Here is an 18,362-nt window from a genome sequence, read left to right on the forward strand (position 1 = left end):
AAATGCATTGTAAAACTTATATCAACATCATTTTGATCTTTTATTTAACATCATGTAATCAAAGAAACTACAAAATGACATCGCAAAATCTGCCAGAAGCCATAATAGTAGCACAGTATTTCATGTTAGATTTTGAAATGTCACTGGGAAAGGAAAAGCCCGCAACCTGCTCTCCACCACAATCACGTCAACCAGAGAATGGAAACCATTGGAGACTGGGACGTTGGTATCATATGTAGATAACTAGCATGTTTATTCTGTAGCACAGGATACAAATAGTTTTTTAGCACAGCTTCACAGGATACAAATTGCAGGCAAACCGCTTCAGGCACAGAGTAGAGAGTGACAGGAAGACGGGACTCCCGCGGGACCCACGGAATTCCCGCGGTAGGGGAAATAAATTGTTAAATTGGATGGGAACGGGATTTAAGCTTCCAGGAATGGGAAGGAACGGGACAACTCTGCCACCAGCAGACAGGAAGAGTGTTTTTTTGCTCTTAAAGTCATAAAAATAGCCTATGACATGGAATTTGACTGTTGCCATAAACGTACAAAATAATATTAACAGGTCTCACTTGAACATATAATCTCATTCATTTTACCAAATTATGTTTAATCGCACTACAATGAGTCAAATAATACCCGGAAACACACAGAGAGCGATCTCCATTTCCTGGTGTAGGGTCAGGAGACTGTGACCTCAGGTTCCTTGCATCTGCCAGTATGGATGACAGCGACAGTGAAAGTGAGAGTAGCGTAATTTTATCAGTTTCAGGCACCTTTTATGAATGTGAATTATGAAGTGGTGGATCTGATGTAGAGAAAGAAAACGGGGATTGTCTCCCGTATCAATTCGAGCCATATGCCTCCGAATCAGAAGTTTCAAACTCGGAGAGAGACCAACACGTCCAGACCAGTGGGACAGCAGATGTCCGGAGAATCCGCGTCTTGGCAACACGGAACGGTTAATAAAAACCCTTACGTTTAACATAGATGGATACTTAAAATATTTCATATTGCCCATAATTGTATAGTTAAGTCAGTTCTTTAGTTCACAATATTGATTCATGAATTATTGATACTAGTTGACGAACCGAACGCTGTAGATTGCTACTGGCATGTATTTAACATATCTCTCTATATACATATGTACAGTACATTAAGGATGTGCAATTCATAATGCAGAGATGTCAAAGGCTATGATTTGGCCGTAGCAGTTTTTTGGTGGTACTGCTTTGGCGCTACGTTGAAGGGGTATGTACTACGATTTTTAATAAATAAATACATGATGGATACTCCCTGAATGTTTATAAAATATTATTTCAATACCATGTTTTTTTGTTGTTTACTTTATTTATTTATTTATTTATTTTTAATTTAGTGGTCGCCAATTATTTTTTTAATTGTTTTCTCCCCAATTTAGTAATGTCCAATTATTTTTAACCTCAGCACACCGCTACCACCCCTACGCTGACTTGGGAGCGGCGAGACCACAGGGGTTGCTGATGTGCGGTGAGCCAAGGACACCCTGGCCGTCCTAGCCCTCCCTCCCCCCCGGGCGGTGCTCGGCTAATTGAGCGCCACCCCCTGGGAGCTCCCGTCTTCGGTCGGCAAAGGAATAGCCTGGACTCGAACTCGCGACGTCCAGACTATAGGGCGCATCCTGCACTCCACGTGGAGTGCCTTTACTGGATGCGCCACTCAGGAGCCCGTGTTGTTTATTTTTTTGATGAATTAATGGTTCGTAATACTGTATTTCACTGACAGTTTATTGTGGCATTGACATACTAAAATCTCTGAGCCAGGTTGCTTAGTAACCGATTTAGAAACTGAAACTGTCGCACAAAACTCTAAACAGTTGTTTTTATATTACCGAATTTATATATTACATCATTATATTGCACATTGTGCTTATAAAGACTCTGTGCTTTCACTGTATTTTTTTCTGAAAAAACAAAAACTAAAAACAAATTACTAGTAGTATACCGGTAGTGTTTAATTCAAAACCCTATAAACCCTAATTTTATACATGAATACGAAAATATCTGTACCGCCAAATAATAGTTGATCTCTGTTTATCACGGGATGGGATGGGACGGGATTTTTTTTTAACAGAACAGGATCTTTCATGGGATGGGATGGGACAGGAACATTTTTGACAGGACAGGATAGGACAGAACTGAAGATTCATTCCCGTGTCACTCTCTAGCACTGAGGTACAAACTATCAGTTTCCCTTTCCTCTCCCCTAGCACTACTATAGCCGCCACTTATTTACTGTGTCACACTGGCTTCGGAACGTGGAAGCTCTTTAAATGATCCTACTAGTTAAGAACATGGAAGCTCTAAATGATCCTACTGTTTGAACTGCATAAGTCACTGCTCCTGACGAGCAGACAAACTGAGTACCCCTCTCTCTCTCCCCCACTAAACCATATATGCGGTACAACTCCGCCCACTAATACACAGGTAGTTTACCTGTAACATTTTACTAATTTTATATAAACACTACCTATGTACTATTGTATATTTTATACAAAAATACATTTTTAATAACAATAATTACAACAATAGTAAAAATACATTATATTTAAAAAACCTCTAACCCATCTTCCGGGCAAGCTTTTGTTTTTTTTAAATAGTGATGGTTTTCCATCACAGTCACAGTTAACCCTTTGCAGTCCATTTATTAAGTGCGCATCAGGCGCGTCAGGTCCAATTTATTTTCACACGTGCAGTTAATTTTAGACGCGCTGTTTAAAAGTATTTTTTTTCCACAGTCAAACGGGTTTAAAAGACCCTGCATATCAACAAAGCACTCACTAGGCATCTCCAGCCCGCCCCACCCTTTCGTTCGCTATAGCTTTCACATATGCTAAGAAATAAATAATAATAATAACAATAATAGTCGTAATACCGATCAATCATCTCCTGATCACTCGTTTTATCACCAAACTCCTCAATAATGCGATCCAAGTCATTATTTTATTACTATAACATCTCAAAAAAGCTCTGCAAATGTCCATGATATTCTCTGAGCGCTGATTCAATAGCAGCCAGCTTGTTTCCTTATGGCCGCCGTTATCTGTTGCCAGGGGCAAGTATGACTATTCATGAGATACACCCTTTTTTTTTTTTTTTCGGCTTGTCTCGGCTCCTGTCGCTCCCACTCGGCCATTGAATGGTTTTCTCGGCTTTTTCCGGAGACAGGGTCCGACATTGGACCGGATAGGAATAATTGCAATGTCGGATCAGGTCCGACATAGGACCGCAAAGGGTTAAAAAATGTTGTCAGTTTATAATGCTACCTGTTATAGTGGGAAAACAGTTATAACACGTTAAGGTCATGGCTCCCCCTTAATGCACTTTGACTCACAAATGTAGGGTGAACATTCCAGATATACAGTACAAAGCATGGCAGACAGCAAAAAACGAAAATCTTTCTCTGTTAAACTGAATGCAGTAGACAGAGTAAGAAAAGGTGAAACTCAAGCAGCAGTTTCAAAAGATATAAATGTTGCAGAATCTACATTGCGTGGATGGCTAAAAGTTTTTCTTGATAAGGATCACACACAGGATCTCAGTCCAACTGTCCAAATGTTTGGGATGAGTGACTGGATTAACATCCCTCGAGACACCTTCCAGCACAGGCCAGGTCGTGTCTGTTATCAGGGCACAATGGCTTGTGTTTATGTTTTGACATTTTGAGTTGACTTACATCTGAGAGCAGACGCTGTTTAAGTTTAAGTTTGTTATGTTTACAGCTGCCGTACTGCGCAGCATGGCTGTGTGCTTGGTTGCTAGGATACAGACCGCTAGAACTTAAGGCAGTCCATATCTGAGTGAGAGAGAGCAAAATAAACGTATGCTGATTTTTCAGTGAACTCGTCATATTGTGCGCTTTCAGTACAGAACAGCTTACGCGTTCAAGGGGTAAACTCTGTAGTTTTGACAACAAATGAGCTCTCGATATCCATCATACCAGCTGGCTCATACCAGCTACTTCTATGACATCCAAACTCCTGGGCAATGCCCAAGAAAAGTTCATCAAACTCCTCAATAGTGGCACAGCTAATGCTCTGTTTTCATCAGTGCCCCTAAATCAGCTTTGGATCAAGTCCTTGGATGATTACCCGATTCTTTCAGAAAGAGTCTTTTGTTGCCGTTCACAACTTCTAATATGTGCGAGACTGGATTCTTAAACCTGCTGACGACGCAAACGAAGCATCTTTCCCACAGATGGACTGCACAGTTGAATGACTAACTTGTACTCACTAACTTGTAATCTGGTTCCTTGTTTTTATATTTGTACACCTATTCTTGGAGCAGAGAGGTGCAGTGGGGTGGGGGGGTCACAGAAATTGGACACTGAAAAAAATGGGTCGCAGGGGGACAAAGGTTGAGAACCACTGGCCTAAACTTGCAACTGTGTACAGGTCCTAATAATGTTCTATAGCACTTGGAAGTCGTTAGACATATTACTTTATACAGAAATGTACACAACATTCAAAAATAAATTTAGTTAAACTATAAAACAGCAGTCAAACATTTTAGTAAATATTATTTACAGTTCTTAACCAATCTCTCTCATGCAGTAGTTTTTTATGATATTAATCTGTCTGAAATGTCCCAACATTTAATCTGTCCCAACATAAAATACGTAAAATGACCAGCAGAGGGCAATACTAAACTTTAAAAAGATAACCTAAATCTGTTTATTTTATACCAGAATTCAAACCCAGTCATTTTGGACAAAGTACCCTGACACAGACCTGTGTTTCTGAGGGGACAGCTTCTTAATGATGCAAAGAAAAATATTTAAAGATGTTTTTATTTATTTTTTACATTTGTCTGTGTCCATGAAATGATTCTAGGACTTACCACATGCAGCAATTCAGGACGATCTTTCAGTTCCTCCACAACTCTGTCAATCTAAAAAATACAAAAGTACAGCAAGAAACTTCACAAAACATACGTTTCCAGGAGAACACTTATTTCAAATTGCCACTCAGTAATGCCTTTGAAAAGCCAAAAGAAAATGGATGGTACTCACTGAGATTTTATCTTCATTGTCCAGCAGCATATCGACAGCTTTCTGAAAACAGAAACACTTTCACCCTGAAAGAGTGTGTCTTACTATTTCTTTTTTCACAAGACGCAATCTCTGAACTTAAATACATCAAACAACCATTCCTTTTACTGCAGCTGCTGTGCCTCACACAATATTTGTTCGGTTTGATGAAGTTAATCAAAATGGTTTGGAGGACGACTCTCAACAGACATGTGAGTTTTGTTCTTATGAACAGAGTATCCTACAGAAACATACAACACATCCTAGAACACTACTTTTGTATAAAAGACTTAATTTATGATTTTACATCATCTCTTTTAAACACAGGGCTATATAATGTGATATTACCATTCACATATTCACATGTAAACGATGGTCTCAACAAAAGATACATTAAGATTTAAAAAGAACACCTCACCACCTTACCAGGTTTTGGTATTCAGCTTCAACCTTACTAGACCCTTTAGTCTGAAAGAGGGTAAGTCAGCCCTATAAGGCGAATACAACTGCATTGAATTGATAAAATTAATAAAAACAAAAATAAAATGTGATTTTTTTTGTTTCCATATGTTTAAATATTACACAATATATGTTTTACTGAACTTTACTATAATTGATAATATCCAGAAGCACTTTTGAATTCACATTCCTACCTCTTTATCAAAGTCCATCAGCAAAACGATTTTGTCTTCGATGGAGGAGAAAAGATTGTGTTTATGTATCAGCTGGTAGACGTCTTTGTGCCTCAGCTGCAGGTAGATCTTGAGAGCCCTGTCATAACGCTGGTCATAGGTATAGCTAGAACATATAGAGACAAGGAGCTAAAGGCTACTTGTAAATCAGTTCCTTGCAGCATGATGTAGTGTAACCTCTATGGCAAGCTGAGGAATTTACACAGCATTTTGTTTTTTTTTATACAAACTGACAACCAGGGTTCGTACGCTCGTCTGGAAGTCTGGAAAAAGTATGGAAAAATGCCAAACTGATTTCCAGGGCTTGAAAATGCTTACACTCACCCAGATTCACATTTTGTTATCTTGTTGTTACCTTTATTAAATCGTTAACGTTATTTCCCAACCCAGGGGGGAAAAAATACAAATACAAAACAAATTATTATCATCACTAACTCGGATTTAAAAAAAAAAAAAAAAAACGCTTTCTGTAGCCCCTATGGTGTGTATAAACGTAGCATGTTAACGTCGCTTTTTTCATTTCTTTAATGTGATTAATAAAATGTACCGGTAATTGTATTTTAAACGTATGGTGCTTGCTTGTAACTTACAGTCCCGAGTGCAGCAACAGTCTCGGGTCCAAACCGTCAGCCGAGTGTAGATATACTATTTACATCCTCGCTATATGGCCTTCATTATAGTACGATTAAATACTGATTTAAAAAAAAAAATCAAACTGCTGCTGTTGGCTCGTACAGTTCTATGCAACCGCCACGGCAAAGCAACATTGATGTGTGTGTGTGTGTGTGTGTGTGTTTTTTTAAGGAAACAGAACTGAAACTTTGTTAATGCGTTGTTTTTTTTTTTGGGGGGGGGGGGGGGGGGGGGGTTGTACTGTGTTCTTCAACGAATAGGATATAGCCAGAATACTGGATGCAGCATGTCACAAATAGGTACTGTACTTGTAATTCTACTTTTATTAACACAGTCTCATTGCTATTATTATTATTATTATTAGTAGTAGTAGTAGTAGTAGTAGTAGTAGTGACACATACTGTAATAATAAAAAAATTAAAGAATAAAAACAGTACTAATATTATCAATAATTTAGCTAATGCCTTTATCCAAGGTGACTTCCTTAACTTACTCCAGCAGCTTGTTCGTTTTGGGTTGGTCTTTTATAATAGCAAACAAAAGGCTTTGGACCCAAACAGGTTTGCTATAGTACTTAGTATTTGACTTGTATGTTTAATATACAACACTTGCACATTTAATATATAATATGTGCACATTTGTTATTTCATTTTTGTTATTTTTCTCCTCCCACAGTGTTCAACATTTAACAGAGGGTATAAAGAAGTTTGGATCAGAATCCAATATCATGCCTTACAAAAAAGTAGTATACTGCAAGTATACTTGTGCCAAAATTGTCTGGCTTTAGTATACTATTGGTACCATTACACTATCCTATTTTAGCACAAGTATACTTGCAGTATACAACTTTTTATATTCTCTTTGTAAATAATCAACATAGTTCTCAAATATTGGACATTTCTTAGATTGTATCTTACTTCTCTTTTGCATACCTGCATTGTCTCTTGCTAGATATGCACCTCCAGATTCTGACAAATACTTTTAGAAAACCAGTGTAACTTCTGCTCTCGATCAAAAAGCTATAATGCTCTGCGGCTGCCCGCCTATGTGGATAACTATCGAAAAACTAGTAGAAACTAACTAAAACATAAGTCTGGGAAAAACAAATGGAAGTATGGAAAAAGTATGGAATTTTGATGTTGAAAAAGTGTATAAACGCTGACACCAATATATAGGTATCAGAACCTGCGATTGGCTAGCATAAAGACCTAGCTTTGAAAATCTGGATGAAATGAGATTAAATAACTGTTTAAACATACTTACAGTTCTGCTAAGGTTGTTAGCAATGTCCCATTGTTTGGATCGTTCTTCAGGTGGTCTCGTACAGCCTGTACAACCGTCATATTGTTGTACAGATCGCCAGGCCATTCCCGTATCAGTGTAGCAAACCCCTGGTGAATGAACACGCTTTAATTAGAGTAGAGTGAACAGGTACGGCAGCCAGTGTCATAGATTGCCACATTAAGTGTTAGGGGTTGATATGTGGATAAGATATCACAATATCGGTGGACATTAAATATCTACGATATCTTTCAAAGAAGAGCAGGGGTATTAGCCCCTGGCTATATTATAATATATATGTAAAAATAACCAGGTACCTCAAAGTCACTCTTCAAAAACTCGTGGAGGATCATTTCATAGATGGCAGGCCTCAGTCGTAGATCTCCTCTGGGCAAATACTGGCTAATCGCCTATCAATACAGATCAACTTTAAAATTCAAGGTTCATCGATGATAAGCAATGAACAGTACATTATCTCTTTTTCATAGTAAATACACTATTAAAGTGTTAAGGCCGGCTTATACTCCATTGCTCGACCGTCATTAAAAACAAGGCTACCAGCAATCATCTCTGTCATGTCGGCGGGCAGTTTATAGTGTCGCCCGACAATCACCCTGCTCGAAAACGACACTCGCTGGTAGCGTCACTGAGAGTTCAAATCAACTGAACTTTGACTTCGTCGCTGACCTACCTACTACAGTGGCTCTCAAAAGTATTCACCCCCCTTGGACTTTTCCACATTTTATTGTGTTACAACATGGAATCAAAATGGATTTAATTAGGAGTTTTTGCCACTGATAAACACAAAAAAGTCCATAATGCCAAAGTGAAAAATAAAATCTACAAATTGTTCTAAATTAATTACAAATATAAAACAGAAAATAATTGATTGCATAAGTATTCACCCCCTTTGCTATGACACACCTAAATAAGCCCTGGTGCAACCAATTGTCTTTAGAAGTCACATAATTAGTTGAATGGAGTCCACCTGTGTGCAATTAAGGTGTTTCACATGATTTCAGGTTAAATACACCTGTCTCTGGGAGGTCCCACAGTTGGTTAGTACATTTCCTAACAAAAGCTACATCATGAAGACGAAGGAACATTCAAAGCAAATCCAGAATAAGGTTCTTCAAAAGCACCAATCAGGGGTAGGATATAAGAACATTTCCAAGGCATTGAATATCCCCCGGAGCACAGTAAAGTCCATTATTAAGAAATGGAGAGAATATGGCACAACTGTGAATCTGTCTAGAACAGGCCGTCCTCAAAAACTGAGTATCCGGGCGAGAAGGGCACTAGTCAGGGAGGCCACCAAGAGGCCTATGGCAACTCTAAAGGAGTTACAGTCTTCCACGGCTGAGCTGGGAGACACTGTACATAGGGCAACAATAGCCCAGGTGCTTCACAAAACTGGCCTTTATGGGAGAGTGGCAAAAAGAAAGCCATTGTTGAAAAAAAACTCACATCAAATCTCGGCTAGAGTTTGCCAGAAGGCATGTGGGAGACTCTGAGACCAAGTGGAAGAAGATTCTATGGTCTGATGAGACCAAAATAGAGCTTTTTGGCCTCAATGCTAAGCGCTGTGTTTGGTGCAAGCCTAACACCGCACATCATCCTGAGAACACCATCCCTACCGTGAAGCTTGGTGGTGGCAGCATCATGCTATGGGGATGCTTCTCTGCATCAGGGCCTGGAAAGCTCGTGAAGACAGAGGGCAAAATGGATGCAGCAAAGTACAGAGAAATCTTGGAGGAAAACCTGCTGAAGTCTGCAAGAGACCTGGGACTTGAGAGAAGATTACTCTTCCAGCAGGACAATGACTCCAAACATACAGCCAAGGCCACACTGGAGTGGCTTAAAAACAAAAAGGTCATTGTCCTGGAGTGGCCCAGTCAAAGCCCGGACCTCAATCCAATTGAGAATATGTGGAAAGAGTTGAAAATTGCTGTTCACCAAAGGTCCCCATCCAACTTGACTGAGCTTGAGCAATTTTGCAAAGAAGAATGGGCAAAAATTGCAGTGTCCAGATGTGCAAAGCTGTTAGAGACTTATCCAAATAGACTCATGGCTGCCAAAGGTGCTTCTACCAAATATTGACTCAAGGAGGTGAATACTTATGCAATCAATTATATTCTGTTTTGTATTTGTAATTAAATTTAGAACAATTTGTAGATATTATTTTCACTTTGACATTATGGACTTTTTTGTGTTGATCAGTGGCAAAAACTCCTAATTAAATCAATTTTGATTCCATGTTGTAACACAATAAAATATGGCAAAGTCCAAGGGGGGTGAATACTTTTGAGAGCCATTGTACATACAGTGTTTATATTTACTAGAATGCAGTCAATAAAAGTAACATGAGAGCTACACTGTAATACAGCACACACTAGGCGGAACACCAGAGCTCAACAAATAACAGCCCCAGTCCGTCTTTTTTGTAATCTGTCTAGAACATACGTATAATACCAGATGCCACAATACATCTGCATAAAGCACAGGGATGGAGATAAGACACTCACTGCATAGCAGTTTGAGACATTTGAGATTTTACCAGCTGCAGGCTCTTGATGAAGCAGAAGCAAATCAAATACATTTGCTTTTCTGCTTCATTGCTACATTTGTTCACAAGCCTGCAGCTCGTAAAACCTGAAATCCCTCAAACTGCTTAATTCTTATTTCCATCCATGTAGCTGGTAGATCAGAAAAATAACTGTGTCAATACAGGGTTAATACACAAGGCCTTTTTTGTATAGAGAGTGAATGTACTAGTTTGCCAGACTATAGAATAAATGTTTCCTGTGTGTGGATAGACAGACAGAGACTGTAAAAATAATTACAAACTGATAATGGCCTGGATATCGTGGTATGGATATTTGACAGAATATTTCAAGTATGTAAAAAAAAAAACATTTTACAGTTAGAAAAAAATGGCAGTAATGTGCCAGTTGTGTGAAACATTTTTTTCTTTTTACATTTACAAGTTAAAGCTATGTATTTAAAATTACCATAGCATATCAAAGTGAAATTAAAATGACCGTTTAGTACGTAGCACCAAGTAGCAAAATAGGTAACCTAGAATGTAAAACATATTTTATTTTATATCTGTATTACATATGATATGTTAACAATGGTTGCTTCTTGTTTTCTGACATTATTGTAGCAGCAGTCCCGTTTCCACCTCGCTCAGCTTTTTATTTTAGCTGAATTAGGTATGCGCATGTGTAGGAACACATTATTTAAAAGGTCTCGGAGCTCTCTAAGCTAAATAGTATTTGTCTTTTCCTTCTTAGAAGTAAAAACTAACTGAAGCGCTTCATCTTCCATTTCTGCTCAAATACTTCTCGGGTCAAGTGGAACTTCAGTGTCGCTGTGCGTTTATAGTGTACCGTTGGATGATGGCGGTGTGTTGATCGGGCGATAATCGGGCGACAGCCGGCTGTCACTGGGTTTTCAGTTGAGCTACAGTCGAGTGATGGAGTGTAAACGGCATTTACAGAATCCCCTGCAGTGTTTACAAGAAACACTTTACTGTACCTTTACGGTATCCCGTGTTGTCCACATTGCAGCAAACTTTTACTTGGGAAGTTTGCCAGTACAAAGTGATTTTTTTATTCTAAACATCGCAGTGTATCTAGTTCATGATCTCTCCTGCAGCAGTGCTGGTGCTCTGATTGAAATGAGTGGAGTATTGTGGAAACAGAAAGCCAGCATTGTTGCAGGAGGGGATTTGGACTGTTGAGAAATGTATTGGCCAGTTGATGTATGCATGATGCATGATGCCGTTTAAATAATAATAATAATAATAATAATAATAATAATAATAATTTGAAATACGGTATGCTTAGAGGGACAAAACAGGAGTGCGATTAACATGCGTTAAAAAAATCTATATCTCCCAAAAAATGTACGCATTAATCGCAGAAGTTAACTATGATGAATTGACAGCCCTAATGTTAATGTCAAGGCTTGTTAAATCATATCACAAATCATTGTCATTACTTACTTTAAGCTGCCCTATTGTCTTGAATCTGTACACTTCATTTTCCCAGAGTTCCATGTTTTTGCCAAGCACCTTTTGACATTTTCTACAGGGAGACAAATACGTCTTTTCAGACACTGTATTGTACGCCTCAAACAAACCTGCAAACTTGAAACAATAAAATATCTCCTTACCTTGCTGCTACATCGTACTCTCCTTTCTCAACTAAATGATTGATGTAAGCAATGCCAATTTTCTGGTCAAAAAAGAAAAACAGAGCATGATTTCAATAAGTAATTAAATTAAATGTAAATTGGGACAGACTCCTACATGGGTACATCATTATCATTTCAATTCATATAGTGCAATTCATCGCAAGGTGCCTCAAAGCTCTTCACATATACAAAATAAGAAACTAAAAACAACAAAAGGTCTTACTGTTCTGATGTCACCAAGCCAGATTCCTATATTAGCTGTGCACACCACGGACGACCAACATACCTGCACTTCATGGCGTTTTATATTCTTGAAGCTTATCTCAGCTGCCATCAAAGCTTCCTGTGGTATAGAGAGTACAATTTGTTCACAGATGTGTGTCATTATTCAAACAAATTGAAGGACTTGACCGCCCAAAAAACAATATTGTATCTCAGTTACCTAGAAGTAAAGTCCTTTTTTTTCTATAGCATATCTTACTTCATTGATAATGACAAAGTGCACCCCCCCCCCCCCGCAAAACATTTGTCGTTTTCAATGTATTATTTTGCAAAAGCAAATACAAACTCACTCCAAGTGTATAACCAGAAAGAGTTATAATAGAAATGCAATACAAAAAAACGACAACGTGAACTATACCTGAATGGCTAAACTAATTACTTAGCTCTACCCATTCAGCCACAAGGCTTCACACTGGCGCATACTGGAAGATGTGAAAAGGCCTACACCCAAAAGAGAGTAGACTTACTTCGTATTTCTTTTTGTCAAGCAGCCAGTCGATATGATCATCTTGGTCCCGTTCTTTGGCAACAACAATATCTTTAGGACTAATAATGTAGAACAGGGATTCCCCTTCTGAATGCTCTGTGAAACAAATGTGTCAAAGTGCAACCTCAGTATGAAGAGAACAATTTACCTTGCCACTATGCCCCTTGATGGAAGAATTCTGAGTATAATGCATGGCAAGAATCTCGCAAGAGTTCTCCACCCAATGGGTTTCACAACTACCCTTGTTTAGGTATTAAGGTGAGCAGGTACTAAATCTGCTCTGAACTGATCAGGCTTATCACAGCTTGAATAAGTGTCATCTGAGTTTATATGGTTACTATTGGGAATTGTTCATGCAGTTATAGTCTGATTTGCCAACCTCCTGGCTGCTGCTCTTTAAATAATGTAGTTAATTTAGGGAAGTTCTGGAAATCAGGACTGGGAGCTTTTCTCACATTAATGTAAACTTTTTTGTTCTTTTCATGTGAATTTAATGCTCATCAAAGCTAAATGTGCTCAATTTTTAAATATGGATTTGTCTTGAAAATATGCTTGGAACTGAATTCCACAAACCCATGTAAGAGACTGGCATTTTACCTAGTCCATAGTCTCGGCACTCATTTTCCTGGAAGTGCCTCACAGTCAGGGCATCAGAGGAGATCTCCTCACAGGCCTCAGGAAGAGGCTGGATGATGTCCAGGCGTGGTCTAGCACGGAACTCCTTGTCCTGCTACAATAGAATGACAGATTAGCAGGTGATGAAACAGTATGTTGAAGTTTAATGGGGTTGCTGATTACCCGGTATTTCTTCCCACTTGTGTGCTGTGGTTAAGATCATAACATAAAGATGGTATGCTGCAGCTGCTGCCATCTAGGGGCATTTCTGTAAATGCAATTTTGTGTCTGTTAATAATAATATCTTTATTTTTATATAGCACCTTTCATAGTGGACCACCATCACAAAGTGCTTTACAGAGTCACTTACAATAGGACATTGATTTAACATCTCATCCGCAGGATGGAGCACAAGGAGGTTAAGTGACTTACTCAGGATCACGCAGTGCAGAGGTGGGATTTGAACTGGTGACCTTCTGGTTACAAGCCCTGGACTTTAACCACTGGACCACACTGCCTCCTTAATACAGTGATTACCCATCATTTCTGTTTGCTACTGCTGCGTTTATACTGCATAAAGTGTTGTTCAGTTCTGATAAGCATGAACAAAAAACAGCTTAGGTAATCATACAATATTAGCTAGAAAAAGTCTTGCAGTGGAACAGAAGAGCCAAGGTCAAATACCCCAGCCTCCACTACCACTATTGTTGAAGCAAACCCACATTGTTACAGCTCAAAAATAAGGTTACTTTTCTTAAACATGTACTTTTCTTACATATTTTCAAACAGTGTAGCACATAAACATACAGAAATACTTCATTTGTCTAACACTGGGCTGTTTCCTGAGTGGAGATGTGTGTAAGTGAGAGCTGCTGTTACCGTCTCATCAGAAATCTCCTTCACGTAATACAGGACCACCAGCTGATCTCCGAGGGGTCCCAGTCCACTGATGTAGAACTCGGTATCAAAGGCAGACACTGGAATAGAGAAATATTAAGAATTCCAGAGCCTGCAGTTTTCAGGAATGTGTACCATTTAATATTGCAGCAGTCCACACAGTGATTTACACGTGGCAGTGTATAAAAACACATGGGGTATGCATGTGTCAAAACTCAAATCTCTTGAATTGTGGAAAAGCACCCAACTCCTACTACCCTGCAGTGCCCATGAAAAGTGAGGGAGGAAATGTGCAGTTGGGTTTATTTACATGCTGGGATGCTGGACAAAAAATTCAGAGGCAGAATCTATCATGTTCTGTAAGCCAGAAGTATCACATGGAATTTATACACATTCATATACCAGAATGTGTCAGATATGCGAGATAAAAAATATTGTAAAAAACATAATACATAAAGAACGCTATCGAGGGGAAGAGGATTTCTCTCCTTGGCTTGTCAGCCCTGTATATGTAGTCCTGAGTCAGACTTTACCTTGGATTTGTAATGTAAACTGTTGGTTCCACTTGACTAAATTGGGACTGTTTCTTTCCCTTCCAGCCTAAGCCGCTGTCAAACTGGGCCTCAATAGAATTGACAGGCTAATGAATGAATGCAGTGTGCCACCAAGCCTCAATTATCTATTTCTCCTGGTAGTTAAGGGTCTTCATATTCATCCCCATTACACATCATTCACAAGCAGTCAGGCAGACTCATGTAGCGGGTACAATGTCAGCTCTTTTTCTTCCTAGATTTCTACTTTTCAACCCTTTCTCTTTGATTTGTTGACATTACATGTGGTAACAGTTTACTGTAATTTTCACCTTAATTCATTCTGTGAGCTGCCTAAAGCATAATAATAATACATAATACATATGAGGAATTAAAAGATGTTGACAGGTGTGATATTCAAAGTACATGACAGGTAATTTATCAGGCTGCTTTATCTGCTCATGCTGTGAAAATATAGCATGCTTTTATGTGGAAATACCTTTGAACTAGTTTACAGCAATAGTCAAGGGTTTTACCGTTGAATGTGTGTGTATATACTGTAATTATATATATGCGTACATACATACATACATACATACATACATACAGTGCAGAGAGTTTGTGAACCCCAATGATAATTATGGAAATTCCATAGTTTTACCATGATCGCCTTCGTGAATATCCAATAGGGTTTATATTAACCAATTCCGTGTCTTTTAAAACAAAATGATGTATGAATTAGACAAACAATGAGTAATTAAGATTCAGGGTATGTGAAAAAGTAAGTGAACCCCTGGTTTTATCAGCTCAATTAAGGGGATAATTAGAATCAGGTGTTTAAATAATTAGGGAGCTCTTCAGGGGTGAGTTTGGGAGGCCCCACCCTATATAAAGATAAGAAACTTTGTGAGTTTGGTCTTCACCATACAGGTGTGTGGAAACACGTCATGCCACGATCAAAATAAATCTTTGAGGACTTCAGAAAAACAGTTATTGGGATTTGGGGCTCCACCGATCCACTGTCAGACAGTCTACAAATGGAGAAAGTTCAAGACCACAGTCACTCAAACTGGAAAATCATCAAGGAAGTCACAAAGAACCCCAGAGTAACATCCAAGGACCTGCAGGCCACTCTCGCCTTGGCTAATGTGAGTGTTCATGACTCAACTATCAGAAAAAGACTGAACAAGAATGGTGTTCATGGAATGACAGCCAGGAGGAAACCACTGCTCTCTAAAAAGAACATTGCTGCCCGTCTGAGGTTCACCAAAGAGCACATAGATGATCGACAAGACTTCTGGAACAATGTTCTCTGGACGAGTCAAAGGTAGAACTTTTTGGCCTCAATGAGAAACGTTATGTCTGGTGAAAACCAAACACTTCGTTCAAACAGAAGAACCTCATACCAAAAGTCAAGCATGGTGGTGGAAGTGTGATGGTTTGGGGCTGCATTGTATCAGAAGATTCCAGAGGAGAATGTCAGGCCATCCGTCCGTGAGCTGAAGCTGAAAGTGGGTCATGCAGCAAGACAATGATCCTAAACATACAAGCAGATCTACAAAAGAATGGCTGCAGAAGAAGAAATTCCGCATTTTTAGAGTGGCCTAGTCAAAGTCTGGACCTAATCCCCATCGAAATGTTGTGGCAGGACCTGAAGTGAGCTGTCCATGCAAGGAAGCCCTCAAATGTCACCGAGTTGAAGCAGTTCTGTAAGGAGGAATGGGCCAAAATTCCTCAAAACCGATGTGAGAGACTGACCAACAGTTACAGGAAACGCTTAGTTGAAGTCATTGCTGCTCAAGGGGGTGCCACCAGTTACTGAATCTAAAGATTCACATACTTTTTCACACATGGATATTGAATGCTGAATCATTTGTGGATAAATGAATGTTGAAAAAGTATCATGTTTTTGTGTCATTTGTTTAATCAGGTTATCTTTATCTATTATTACGACTTAGTTTAAGATCTAATAACATTTTAGGTTTGAAATATGTAAAATATGTGAAAATCCTAAGGGGTTCACAAACTTTTTCTCAGCGCTGTATATTATATATATATAGATGTGCAATTATGGTCTTTTATAAACAAGATCAAACATCTTGTCTGTTTCTAATGCCAAAAGACATGTCTATCAACTTCCAGGCTTTCTTAACACTCTAATTAATTATCTGTTTGTGTGAATCAGTACCTGAAGGTTGAACTGTCTGTTTAATTGTTATCTGCAATTATGAACTACAGCACACTGACAAGGTGAAAAGTGTTAATGCATGATACCGCCTACATTTAAACTAAATACAATTACATGAACACACGTTCGAAATATTCTTCCTAAGAGCTGGCTTTTCTTTTCGGTTCTTTTTTTTGCCTGGCATGGAAGCTAACCTGGTGCAACAGAACGTCAGCATACATTACACCAAGCAGATAGTAAACAGAAGAAGAAAATAAAATGCCTGCAGCGCAGTTTTCTGCTGAACCTACAGCCCTCTCTTCCAAACAGGAAAGGTCACACTGTCAGCTTCAGCACATTAGGCTGTACTCCACAGCTGAACCAGCAAAGTGTTTAATGACATCCAAAAAAAAAAAAAAAAACAATTACAGTACCGATTTCCACGTAGCGACTGGGCAAATCTCTCACTTCTGTTGGGTCCCGTTCTTTCACTGCACAAATCTGGTGGGAAAGAAAGGTCTTTTTTCTCTCTCTTTTATCCTCATGATTCAATCAGGATTTGGTATGATTGATTAGTACAATAAAATTGATATTTTTGTAAAACATACTCAGTGACATTCTCCATTACTCAAGTGCTGCCTATTATTCCTTCATAGAAATTAGTGGCAGTGAAGTCTGTTTTCTGGCATGGCTCATTAATTTCTCACTAAAAGTCTGTTCCTTGAGAATCATCTGTAAAGTGTGCAAAATTGCCAACCAAGGGCCTGCCCTACTGTACTATTAAAGTCAGATTTTCTCAATAGACTGTAACAGGGAGATGCAGCCTTTACATTTTACAGAATGCTGTACATGTTAGGGACCATGCACACTATTACAAAATACAGTAAATGCAAGAGACAGCCAATGTTTTATTATTATTATTAGTAGTAGTAGTAGTAGTAGTAGTAGTAGTAGTAGTCGTAGTAGTAGTAGTAGTAGTAGTAGTAGTAGTAGTAGTAGTAGTGATAATATTATTATTGCTATTAAAATAACATCTTATCTGTCATGCACTTCGACCTGCTAAGTATATTTCAAATGTGCAGTTTTGAAAGAAACACATCTTATAGCACACGTACTAGGTTAAATACATCTCTATGCCTTGCTTTCAGATAGACTTGCACATTCTTGGTCATTTCACCTTGAATTATCCCCACCCCTTCAAGGTCCCTTTTCCTGTTATTAATCAGCCAGCAGCTTACCTAAAGGTAAACTGACCTCGGAAGTGAAGTCTGTAGCAGCAGTTCTGATGCATAGTTCACACCCTCGTCTCCGTAAGTCGCTTTGGATAAAAGCGTCCGCTAAACGACTGCTTAATTAATATATGATTTAAGGAATTATGTTGTTTGCTACTGTATAACCACTTAACCATGACCAATCCCCCTCACCGAAATACCATATACATTATTGATAGCACAGTAGGGCCTACTCTGGGTCATTATGTTGCTTGTCTAACAATCAGTTTCAGCCGA

At 38.7% G+C, this 18,362-nt stretch overlaps 1 protein-coding gene across 2 annotated transcripts in view; it reads right to left on the bottom strand.

Moving 5' to 3' along the window:
• The window catches only part of LOC117435677 (vacuolar protein sorting-associated protein 41 homolog), a 76,986-nt gene that overhangs the window by 6,010 nt on the left and 52,614 nt on the right, over positions 1 to 18,362 (bottom strand). The window contains exons 10-21 of one of the 2 annotated variants that reach the window (XM_034059032.3): positions 17,289 to 17,355; positions 14,140 to 14,237; positions 13,243 to 13,372; positions 12,626 to 12,741; positions 12,163 to 12,219; positions 11,856 to 11,917; positions 11,686 to 11,767; positions 7,994 to 8,086; positions 7,659 to 7,786; positions 5,724 to 5,868; positions 5,053 to 5,094; positions 4,881 to 4,931 (exon numbers count right to left, since the gene is read on the bottom strand). In XM_034059032.3, the coding sequence (XP_033914923.2) occupies positions 4,881 to 4,931; positions 5,053 to 5,094; positions 5,724 to 5,868; positions 7,659 to 7,786; positions 7,994 to 8,086; positions 11,686 to 11,767; positions 11,856 to 11,917; positions 12,163 to 12,219; positions 12,626 to 12,741; positions 13,243 to 13,372; positions 14,140 to 14,237; positions 17,289 to 17,355 (1,071 nt within the window). Of the gene's footprint in view, positions 1 to 4,880; positions 4,932 to 5,052; positions 5,095 to 5,723; positions 5,869 to 7,658; positions 7,787 to 7,993; positions 8,087 to 11,685; positions 11,768 to 11,855; positions 11,918 to 12,162; positions 12,220 to 12,625; positions 12,742 to 13,242; positions 13,376 to 14,139; positions 14,238 to 17,288; positions 17,356 to 18,362 lie in introns of both variants that reach the window. The other variant, XM_059018733.1, reaches the window with a different exon arrangement.

This window comes from Acipenser ruthenus, chromosome 3 (assembly GCF_902713425.1).
Source record: "Acipenser ruthenus chromosome 3, fAciRut3.2 maternal haplotype, whole genome shotgun sequence".
In the NCBI taxonomy this organism is placed as follows: domain Eukaryota; kingdom Metazoa; phylum Chordata; class Actinopteri; order Acipenseriformes; family Acipenseridae; genus Acipenser; species Acipenser ruthenus.